General features: G+C 42.3%; 1 protein-coding gene across 1 annotated transcript in view; it reads left to right on the top strand.

Annotated features, from left to right (window-relative positions):
* Positions 1 to 4,742: 4,742 nt before the first annotated feature.
* Positions 4,743 to 12,174, top strand: part of naa25 (N-alpha-acetyltransferase 25, NatB auxiliary subunit) — a 27,324-nt gene continuing 19,892 nt past the window's right edge. Inside the window, 7 exon segments of the mRNA XM_070449528.1 lie at positions 4,743 to 4,818; positions 6,914 to 6,999; positions 7,246 to 7,384; positions 8,456 to 8,574; positions 11,492 to 11,566; positions 11,655 to 11,841; positions 11,978 to 12,089. Of these exon segments, the coding sequence (XP_070305629.1) occupies positions 4,761 to 4,818; positions 6,914 to 6,999; positions 7,246 to 7,384; positions 8,456 to 8,574; positions 11,492 to 11,566; positions 11,655 to 11,841; positions 11,978 to 12,089 (776 nt within the window). The 5' untranslated portion in view covers positions 4,743 to 4,760.

The following is a 12,174-nucleotide window of genomic DNA, read 5'->3' on the forward strand; positions in this document are numbered from 1 at the left end:
ATAATTTAAAAAATACTACAATACAATGGATATTGCCTAGAACTTTTGAATAATGCAATGTATCAATGTATTTTGCTGAAATTATGCCCTTTATTTGCATGAGGGTTTTTCATGGGCATTTCATGTGATGGTAGCGGTGCTTGACTTGGACTGAAACAGATGCCAGTACTCATTTTGGGTGCCGGTACTGTTTATATTTACAGTTTAAGTCGGAAGTTTACATACACCTTAGCCAAATACATTTAAACTCAGTTTCACAATTCCTGACATTTAATCCTAGTAAAAATTCCCTGTCTTAGGTCAGTTATGATCACCACTTTATTTTAAGAATGTGAAATGTCAGAATAATAGTAGAGAGAATGATTTATTTCAGCTTTTTTTCTTTCATCACAGTCCCAGTGGGTCAGAAGTTTACATACACTCAATTAGTATTTGGTAGCATTGCCTTTAAAATTGTTGAACTTGGGTCAAACGTTTCAGGTAGCCTTCCACAAGCTTCCCACAATAAGTTGGGTGAATTTTGGCCCATTCCTCTTGACAGATCTGGAGTAACTGAGTCAGGTTTGTGGGCTTCCTTGTTCACACACGCTTTTCCAGTTCTGCCCACAAATTTTCTATAGAATTGAGGTCAGGGCTTCGTGATGGCCACTCAAATACCTTGACTTTGTTGTCCTTAAGCGATTTTGCCACAACTTTGGAAGTATGCTTGGGGACATTGTCCATTTGGAAGACCCATTTGTGACCAAGCTTTAACTTCCTGACTGATGTCTTGAGATGTTGCTTCAATGTATCCACATAATTTTCCTGCCTCATGACACTATCTATTTTGTGAAGTGCACCAGTCCCTCCTGCAGCAAAGCACGCCCACAACATGATGCTGCCACCCCTGTGCTTCACGGTTGGGTTGATGTTCTTCAATTTGTAAGCCTCCACATTTTTCCTCCAAACATAATGATGGTCATTATGGCCAAACAGTTCTATTTTTGTTTCATCAGACCAGAGGACATTTCTCCAAAAAAGTACAATCTTTGTCCCCATGTGCAGTTGCAAACCGTAGTCTGGCTTTTTTATGGCAGTTTTGGAGCAGTGGCTTCTTCCTTGCTGAGCGGCCTTTCAGGTTATGTTGATATAGGACTCGTTTTACTGTGGATATAGATACTTTTGTACCTATTTCCTCCAGCATCTTCACAAGGTCCTTTGCTGTAGTTCTGGGACTGATTTGTATTTTTCACACCAAAGTAGGTTCTAGGAGACAACGCATCTCCTTCCTGAGCAGTATGACAGCTGCGTGGTCCCAGTGTGTTTATATTTACATTTAAGTAATTTAGCAGACACTCTTATCCAGAGCAACTTACAAATTGGAAAGTTCATACATATTCATCCTGGTCCCCCCGTGGGGAATGAACCCACAACCCTGGCGTTGCAAGCGCCATGCTCTACCAACTGAGCCACACGGGACCAGACTTGCCTACTATTGTTTGTACAGATGAACGTGGTACCTTCAGCCGTTTGGAAATTGCTCCCAAGGATTAACCGGACTTGTGGAGGTCTACAATTTATTTTCTGAGGTCTTGGCTGATTTCTTTTGATTTTCCCATGATGTCAAGCAAAGAGGCACTGAGTTTGAAGGTAGGCCTTGAAATACATCCACAGGTACACCTCCAATTGACTCAAATTATGTCAATTAGAAGCTTCTAAAGCCATGACATCATTTTCTGGAATTTTCCAAGCTGTTTAAAGGCACAGTCAATTTAGTATATGTAAACTTCTGACCCACTGGAATTGTGACACAGTGAAATATAAGTGAAATAATCTGTCTGCAAACAACTGTTGGAAAAATTACCTGTGTCATGCACAAAGTAGATGTCCTAACCGACTTGCCAAAACTATAGTTTGTTAACAAGAAATTTGTGGAGTGGTTGAAAAACGAGTTTTAATGACTCCAACATAAGTGTCTGTAAACTTCCGACTTCAACTGTAGTTGCAGGAGCTCCACAATAGTTTTGAGCTAATATTCTATATTTACTCTCTGTCCATTCACTTTGTCATTCTGATATAGAATTTTATTATCAATGTCTATAATTTTCAATTATTCTAATCGGTCTGCAACCCAGAGTGTGTAAAGTTCTGGTTTAAATGAAACAGACAGAACTCCCAGCTCACAATAAGTCAAATCCAAGTTTATTCACGAGAGCTCTCCCATTCACATACAAAGATATCCCTTTTATAACATTCTTCTAACCTACGCACACACATGCACACTAACATTAGGAGACCTATCTTCTTCTCTAGAATTCTCACCACAGTTTATTACTACCCAGCTGACAGTTCCAGTCCCCCCCCAGATAAAGGAAACCTGGAGGGGTACTCCCTGTCCTATCGTACTTCCCAGATTTATAGCCGGGTCGGTTCAACCATAGTTTAATTGTTTCTAGGTGTGTTCTTAGGCACACACACATTCCTCTCTCTCCCAGTCTAACCTAGTTGGACTTTATGTTTAACATTTGTAATTACTCCTTATCCATGCTACATAACCTCTAATCCCTACTGGTTAAGTTTCCGGGTAGAATTATTTAATAATTTATCTTAAACCTTATAAATTATTTTATCACATTCTCACCTAGAGTTGGTTTGATGTCTCAGTCAACGCTCACATCTCCAGAGGTAGACAGAAGAAGATTTATAAGAAGATCTAGTTTCAGTAGACCATATATTTTTAGGACCATGTAGTGGTGAAGAAAGTACAGTACATTATCTGGGGAAGGACTGGAGTGGGGACCATTTCAAGGGATCTGCAGTTGTTTAGACATCATCCTGATATGCAGATCGGTATATCACTCCCATACATAGGGAATTATTATATTATGATCAATTCAATTTTAAAAGAGACATTTTAAATTAAAATGAGAAAATTAGAGCTGAACAATATTTTTTAAAGGTCAGACTTTGACCAGAGTTTGACAGACCAAGAGCGACCACTAGTGGCACAGCTAAGCACAACAGTCATGTATGATTGTGAACTGCATGTAAGAAACTACAGTCTTTTCAAATAATGAAATATCAGTATGGGTAAATGGCAGTTGGAAACGGGGGATACAGTTGTACAACTGAACGCATCCAACTGAAATGTGTCTTCCACATTTAACCCAACCCCTCAAATCAGAGAGGTGCGGGGGGCCACCTTATCATCGACAACTACGTCATCGGCGCTCGGGGAGCAGTTTTTGGGTGTTAACTGCCTTGCTCCGGGGCTGAACGGCAGATTTTTACCTTGTCGGCTTTTACTTGGGTATTTGGTTTTAAATATGCTTAAGTTTCAGAAGTAATTGTACTTGCTTAAATATACTTAAGTATCAAAAGTAAAAGTATAAATCATTTCAAATTCCATATATTGAGCAAAATAGACTGTACAATTTTCGCGTTTTTAAGCCAGGGACACAGGGACACACTCCAATACTCAAACATCGTTTACAAATGAAGTATTTGTGTTTAGTGAGTTTGCCAGATCAGAGTCAGTAGAGATGACCAGGGATGTTCTCTTGATAACTGTGAATTGGACCATTTCCCTGTCCTACTAAGCATTCAAAATGTAACGAGTAGTTTGGGTGTCAGGGAAAATGTATGGAGTAAAAAGTACATTATTTTCTTTAGGAATGTACTGAAGTAAAAGTAAAAGTTGTCAAAAATATAAATAGTAAAGTAAAGTACAGATACCCCAAAAAACTACTTAAGTGGTATTTTAAAGTATTTTTACTTAAGTACTTTATACCACTGCAGTTGACATACTGAGACTGTATTTTAACATTTATTTGGCATTTGCTGTACTGAGTAGATTAAATTCAGATAAATCCTACTGAAACAGCCCTCGCTTCATATTCGTCGCCAAACCCACTGGATCCAGGTCATCTATAAGTCGCTGCTAGGTAAAGCCCCGCCTTATCTCAGCTCACTGGTCACCATAGCGGCACCCACCCATAGCACACCCTCCAGCAGGTATATTTCACTGGTCACCCCCAAAGCCAATTCCTCTTTGGCCGCCTTTCCTTTCAGTTCTCTGCTGCCAATGACTGGAACAAACTGCAAAAATCACTTAAGCTGGAGACTTACATCTCCCTCACTAACTTTAAGCACCAGCTGTCAGAGCAGCTCACAGATCACTGCACCTGTACATAGCCCATCTGAAAATAGCCCATCCAACTACCTCATCCCCATACTGTTATTTATTTTATTTATAATGCTCCTTTGCACCCCAGTATCTCTACTTGCTCACTCATCTTCTGCACATCTATCACTCCAGTGTTTAATTGATATTGTAACGACCCTGGGTTTATAAGCGCGGATATCGACTCTGCCGTTCGAGCATGGTTTTGCGGCACAGTCGATAGCGCGCTGGACCTCGGGCTAGAAGGTCGAGGGTTCAAGACCTGCTCCCTGCCTGTTTCATTACAATATATTGTAATTATTTCGCCACTATGGCCTATTTATTGCTTTACTTCCCTTATCCTACCTCATTTGCACACACTGTATTTAGACTTCTTCTATTGTATTATTGACTGTATGTTTGTTTATTCCATGTGTAACTCTGTGTTGTTGTTTGTGTCGCACTGCTTTGCTTTTTCTTGGTCAGGTCGCAGTTCTAAATGAGAGCCTGACAGCCTACCTGGTTAAATAAAGGTGAATATATATATGTACTGCCCCTTTTAATTCCTGCCGGTTTGATGCGACCGCGCATGCTCAGACATATACTGGTAACCTCCAACATGGCGGCTAGAGGCCATGTGCAAGACCCTAACGACCGGAGACTTAGACCCATTTACGGTAACAATTCGCAAGGAAACAGCACATTTGTGTCTGGTTAAATGTGTTGTCATTGTTTATCGACGTACCGGAGCAGTCATCTGATCAGTAGCTTGTGTCTGGGACTCCCTGGGCAGCACCAGGGGCCCCCGAAGTCCCATCCCCGGACTCAATTCGCCTGCAGCGCCGAATGACCGTGCACCTTGGCTTGAGTGGATGTCAGCACAATTTTGACAGCGCACAACTGCAGATATTTTGCCCACCGTTATTCAATACACGATGAAACAGCTTTGCTTTGAACTACACCCTAAAAGAGTTTCAGCGATTAGTCTCTCCCACTTGCTAAATTCAGGTCTCTTTGATTTGACAGCTAGCTAACTAAGGCTTAGCTATGTTAGCATGCAGAAACAGTGATGGATCTGAGCCTTAACTTTATTACAAATAGTTTTGTATGCCACAGAAATATCAGCAACTATGTTTAAGCTAACTAGTTAGTTGGTCAGATACACCGGGGGTATTACACACATTGGTCGGATGCATTTTACCGTCAGTTAACTCGGTAGCTAGCTAAGTTACCATTAGATGCTAAGTTAGCTCTCAAGAACGGGATGCCATGGTTTGGCTATTAACGTTACAAGGCAATAGTTGTGATGCTAACTAAATAGCTGGTTAGATGGGTTTTTATTAACGGGTGTTGTTGATTTCGTGTCTCTGATGCTGATGCCAACGCTGTTAACTCATCTGCTAGCTACAAAGTATGAAGGCTATAACTACAGATCATTGACCATGGTTAGCTAGCTGTTATGTGTCAGATGGGTTTAAGAAGATTAAGGTTGACTAGTTTGATATGCATGGTTGTGTTGTAGCCTTTGATTTGGGCCATTCGATGACATTCTAGTGTCGTATTATATCATACAGGTAGCTAGCTAGGTCCAGTTAGATTTATTTTCAAACTGCTCTAATTACATGCACCGTTGAGACTTCTGTTTGGTCTCTCAGCTTTCTATGTTTCCCATTCCTCAAAAGCTCTGCTGAAATCATGTGGAGTTGATTATCATCAGTTGACAGAGGCTGTCAGTGAGTGGATACTGGACACAATGAAAATATAGCTGTATGGGTCTAGATATATAAATTGATGCTGATCTAGAGACATTCGGTTTATGAAGAAAGGGAAACCCTGATGGCCAACACGAGACATAATGATGTTGGCCTAGTTGTCATTTGGGTTGATGACATAGTGTAGCAGGAGAGCACTGTGTGTCTGTCTGGCAGGGTTAATTAATTAAGTCTAGACCCCAACTTGCCCTATGAAAGGGACTGTATGCGTGCTTGTCCTTGTCTTTGTGTGTGCTCTGTAAAAAAAAAGAAGAAAGAAGCTAAATTAGCATGACAAGGTGAATTACATATAATTTTTAGGAGAAAAAAAAACTTATGGTACGCCCAGTGTTCCGTTGACATTTCAGAGATTCGCTTGTTTTTGTGAGAAATCTTCAAAAACACAACAGGAATTTTTCATGAAATATAAAAAGGCGTATACTAAAACAAAGAAATACTACATGTCATGTCTCAAAATCAATATCTATCTTACCTGTTTATTCGAGAAGAATGATGACGAGTTCAACGGGAAAGTGAGCCTGTCAGGTAGTCTTTATTCTCGCACAGCATCCAGTCTAGCTTATGCTGTGCAACTGTCCTTATTTTTTATCACATTTCAATTTTGGTCATCCTACAAGGGTAAAAACTACAATAATGTCCGAAAGGTTATTATGTTAGAAACATGAGGTTTGGACCATTGGTTGTTTTAGAGGATTATTTACACAATTAACATATTATTTTACCCATTGGTTCAAAATATGCGTTTTTGATTGGACATTCCACATTTTAGAAACGACTTCTAGAGCCTGATAATGGCTTTGGTTAAATTATTTAAATCAGTGTGCAAGTTTAAATTAAACTATGGTTGCTGACAGGTCTTAGTACTCCATGAATGGTTTGTAGAGAAATACAAGGAATAACTCCTTTTCTCCTTGGGTGGGACTGGGCTGGGGTGGGTGTGTATGTGTTATAGTACTGTATGGAGTAGGTTAACTGATTCTGTAATGTCATCTCCCTTCAGACTACCTGGACAATGGCAACAACAAGATGGCGATCCAGCAGGCTGACAAACTGCTGAAGAAACACAAGGACCTGCACTGTGCCAAGGTGGGTGGGACTCTGGGCTGTATTTAGGGCCCAAGATGGAGCCCAGAGTTTTTCCTGGTCTGGTCAAAACTGCTCGCTAGCAGCTGTAAATTAAGTTGGGTTAATGACTGAAAGAGAGACGAGCACTTATATCCAACCTGACCCCCCCTAGGCCTTACCTAAAACCCTGCCCCTAACCTCTACCCCCTACGATGATGATGATGATGATGATGGTGGCATGTTACTCAGGCAGATCCCTCTCGCCAGGTGTTGAAAGCCATCGGTCTGCAGCGAACAGGAAAGCAGGATGAAGCATTTAGCCTGGCCCAGGAGGTGGCGACACTCGAACCCACTGACGATAACTCCTTACAGGCTCTCACTATACTGTACAGAGAGATGCACCGCCGTGAGTACACACACACATTTGTTGTACTATCCTTCTGGGGACCAAACAATTGATTCCCATTCAAAATCCTATTTTCCGTAACCCTAAACCTAACACTTACACTAACCCCTAAACCTAACACTAACCCCTAAACCTAACACTAACCCCTGAGCCTAAAATAGGCTTTTTCCTTTAGGGGACCAGGAAAATGTCCCCACTTTTCCAGATTTTTCTTGTTTTAGTATCCTTTTGAGTACTTTTGGTCTCCACAAAGGCAGGAAAACCAAACACGCACACATCCACACAATTCTCTGAGTTATCTTTAAAGCGCCCCCATAGACTGTACGATTTTAGCCATCTTATGCTATGATTTCTCTGTCCCAGACAAAATTTCCACTTTGTAGGCAAATTCGTAGGTCGTAAACGATTGTCGGACGTCTTGGCTCGTTCAGTGTGACAGGGTCGGCAGTGTCAGAATTGTTTCGCATTTATCGTATAGTGTGGCTGGTGTTACGAGCCGATCCTGGTGACTGACCAATAGGAACATGGCCGGCACTAAGTATGCACATTATTGTGAATAGTCAGATTAATATAATAGTCGATTTAAACGTTTACATGCTGTGCAAGAAGAATGATTTCCTTAATAATCTGAAATCAGGCTACCCGATGGGATTTTGATAAATGCACAAAATCACCAATCAAAGTCAACGTTCCATGCTATTTTGGGGAAGCCTATTTGATTCTGAGTTCGGACATATACAGTTATGTGAAAACTATGCATACTTTCATTTTTTCCCGAACTTGCGCATAAGCATAAAGAGTGGCTTGCTCTGCTGGTGCTGGCAGATGCGCAGATCAAATACACCGCTGCAGTTGACATAGCCTACGTAGACTGACGTAGACTCTCAAGCCAATCGCAGAATGTGATGACAGAACTGAAGCAAATTGTGCAATCTGGCCAGGTTATCAATATTTTCATTTGGTTACATCGCACAGTGTAACGTGATGATTGTAAAAGACTGAAGCTGCCATACAGTCTGCAAAGGCCTTAGATGTTGTGATGTTGACTCTCCCCATCCCCTCTGTCTGTAGCTGAGTTGGTGACTAAGCTGTATGAAGCTGCTGTGAAGAAGGTTCCCCTCAGCGAGGAGTATCACTCTCACCTGTTCATGGCCTACGCCCGTGTTGGAGAGTACAAGAAGATGCAGCAGGTCAGAAAACACACACACACACAGCCTAGTGGTTAGAGCGTTGGACTAGTAACCGAAAGGTTGCTGGATTGAATCCCCGAGCTGACAAGGTAAAAATCTGTCGTTCTGCCCCTGAGCAAGGCAATTAATCCACTGTTCCCCGTGCGCCGAAGACTTTGATGTCGATATAAGGCAGCCCCCCACACCTCTCTGATTCAGAGGGGTTGGGTTAAATGCGGAAGACACTTCAGTTGAAGGCATTCAGTTGTACAACTGACTAGGTATCCCCCTTTCCCCCACACACACACATCCCCAGCTTTTCCACAAGCATGAAACACAACTGCTTTAACCTTTTCACGCGTAAGTTCCAAATATCTCTAACGGTTGCCCCAGTGTGAGTTTTTTTTATGTGCGTGATGTCAGAATGCACTCACTGTTGCAAAATGTGATTATTACGCAACAAGACAGGCTGCCCTCAAACCAAGGTACACTGCCTGCTAATTATCTATGTTTCAACTTGTCAATTTCAAATTATTTTCTAACTGGTTTTATTTTCTAACAGTTTGATTTGAGGTGTGTCCCACCTCATTAATTCACATAAGAAGTAGCACATTTCACTGTTGCAGATCATTTATATTTGAGGCTCTACTGTGCCTGATAAACTTCTCTCAAAAAACGTATCTTTTCAACGAGAGCCCAAGCACTTCCCCAGTGTTTCCCCAGATCAAGTATGATGACATTCCGCATCTCTAGTCAGAACAGGATTGCACAAACTTTTTCCCCTGGCACATTTTCTGGCCAGCGCCCGCATTACCTTCATTGTAGTTTTCCTTACAAATTGAACTTTGGACATGTGTGCGTTCCTACCAAAGTAAGGGCTTTATTTTCTGTATATCGTGTTGTTGTTTCTACTGTAGCATACCAAATGTACAGTGCCTTCAGGAAGTATTCAGACCCCTTGACTTTTTCCACATTTTGTTAGGTTACAGCCTTATTCAAAAATGTAATTAAATTGTTTTTTCCCTCAATCTACACACAATACCCCATAATGACAAAGCAAAAAGCAGCGATTATAGCCTTGATTCTTCTTGAGTATGACGCTACAAGCTTGGCACACCTGTATTTTGGGAGTTTCTCCCATTCTTCTCTGCATATCCGCTCAAGCTCTGTCAGTTTAGATGGGGAGCGTTGCTGCACAGCTATTTTCAGGTCTCTCCAGAGATGTTCGATCAGGGTTAAGTCCGGGCTCTGACTGGGCCACTCAAGAACATTCAGAGAGTTGTCCCGAAGCCACTCCTGCGTTGTCTTGGCTGTGTGCTTACGGTCGTTGTCTTGTTGGAAGGTGAACCTTCGCCTCAGTCAGAGAGGTCCTGAGAGCTCTGGAGCAGGTTTTCATCAAGGATCTCTGTACTTGGTTCTGTTCATCGTTGCCTTGATCCTGACTAGTCTCTCAGTCCCTGCCGCTGAAAAACATCCCCACAGCATGATTCTGCCACCACCATGCTTCACCGTAGGGATGGTGCCAGGTTTCTTCCAGACATGACGCTTGGCATTCAGGCCAAAGAGTTCAATCTTGGTTTCATCAGACCAGAGAATCTTGTCCCTCATGGTCAGAGTCCTTTAGGTGCTTTTTGGCAAACTCCAAACGGGCTGTCATGTGCCTTTTACTAAGACGTGGCGTCCGTCTGGCCACTCTACCATAAAGGCCTGATTGGTGGAGTGCTGCAGAGATGGTTGTCCTTCTGGAAGGTTCTCCCATGTCCACATAGGAACTCTGGAGCTTTGTCAGAGTGACCATCCGGTTCTTGGTCACGTCCCTGACCAAGGCCGTTCTCCCTCGATTGCTCAGTTTGGCTGGGCGGCCAGCTCTAGGAAGAGTCTTGCTGGTTCCAAACTTTTTCCATTTAAGAATGATGGCCACTGTGTTCTTGAGGACCTTCAATGCTGCAGAAATGTTCTGTGCCTCGACATAATCCTGTCTCGGGGCTCTACGGACAATTCCTTCAACCTCATGGCTTGGTTTTTGCTCTGACATGCACTGTCAACTGTGGGACCTTATATAGACAGGTGTGTGTCTTTCCAAATCATGTCCAGTCAATTGAATTTACCACAGGTATGGACTTTAATCAAGTTGTAGAAACGTCAAGGATCATCAATGGAAACAGGATGCACCTGAGCTTAATTTCAAGTCTCATAGCAAAGGGTCTGAATACTTATGTAAATACGGTATTTCTGTTTTATTTTTAATACATTTGCTAAACTCCAAGCGGGCTGTCATGTGACTAGTCTCCCAGTGCTGTAATGCAACAACCCCCCCCCCCCATCCCTCTTTTTACGCTGTTGCTACTCTCTGTTTATCATATATGCATAGTCACTTTAACTATACATTCATGTACATACTAAGTCAATTGGGCCGACCAACCAGTGCTCCCGCACATTGGCTAACCCGGGCTATCTGCCTTGTGTCCCACCCACCACCCGCCAACCCCTCTCACGCTACTGCTACTCTCTGTTATCATATATGCACAATCACTTTAACCATATCTACATGTACATACTACCTCTATCAGCCTGACTAACCGGTGTCTGTATGTAGAATCCCTACTTTTATAGCCTCGCTACTGTATATAGCCTGTCTTTTTACTGTTGTTTTATTTCTTTACCTACCCATTGTCCACCTAATACCTTTTTTTGCACTATTGGTTAGAACCTGTAAGTAAGCATTTCACTGTTGTATTCGGCGCACGTGACAAATAAACTTGGATTTGAAATGAGGAAAAAGTCAAGTGGTCTGAATTCTTTCTGAATGCACTGTATTTGTGATGGTACGTGTCAAAGGGTTAAGTACCCCTAACTAGTGTCTTCAATATTCCCACGATGTCAACAAATACTAAGTCATGTGTTCTTTTTGTATTGTTCTGTTTGTCTGGCTCGCTAGGCGGGGATGGCCTTGTATAAGACCGTTCCTAAGAACCCATACTACTTCTGGTCTGTCATGAGTCTGGTTATGCAGGTAGGCATGCTCTCTCACTAAATATATAGCTTGAGTGACTGTGAGTCTGTCTGTGTGACTGTGTGTTTACTGTCTGTGTGTGTTTCAGGCCATCTCGGCGCAGGATGAGAAGTTGGCCCAGACCATGTTCCTGCCCCTGGCTGAACGCATGGTGGAGAAGATGGTGAAGGAGGAGAAGATTGAGGCTGAGGCTGAGGTTCAACTGTACTTTATGATCCTGGAGCGGCTGGGGAAGTGTGTGGAGGCTCTGGACATGGTCCGCGGTCCACTGGGCGGTAAGAATGGACAGAGATTCTGTGTGTGTGTGTGTGTGTGAGAGACTCAGAGAGGATTTGTGCAGCTTCTGGGTTGTTCGCTGTGTGACTTGTTCATGTCTTTCTACTCACTCTGTGTATGTTTGCCGTCTCATAGAGAAGTTGACCAGTGAGTTGCAGAGCAGGGAGAATAAGTGTATGATGATGTACCAACGACTGCAGCTCTGGCCTGAATGCAACGCTCTGTCCTACAAACTACTGCTCAAAAAGTGAGTACACACATATATATACAAACTCACATTTATGCACACACTTCAGCATTGCTCTTACAGAGTTGGTCTTTATCTCTCTCCC

The sequence above is a fragment of the Salvelinus sp. IW2-2015 genome, linkage group LG20, assembly GCF_002910315.2.
Source record: "Salvelinus sp. IW2-2015 linkage group LG20, ASM291031v2, whole genome shotgun sequence".
Lineage (NCBI taxonomy): Eukaryota > Metazoa > Chordata > Actinopteri > Salmoniformes > Salmonidae > Salvelinus > Salvelinus sp. IW2-2015.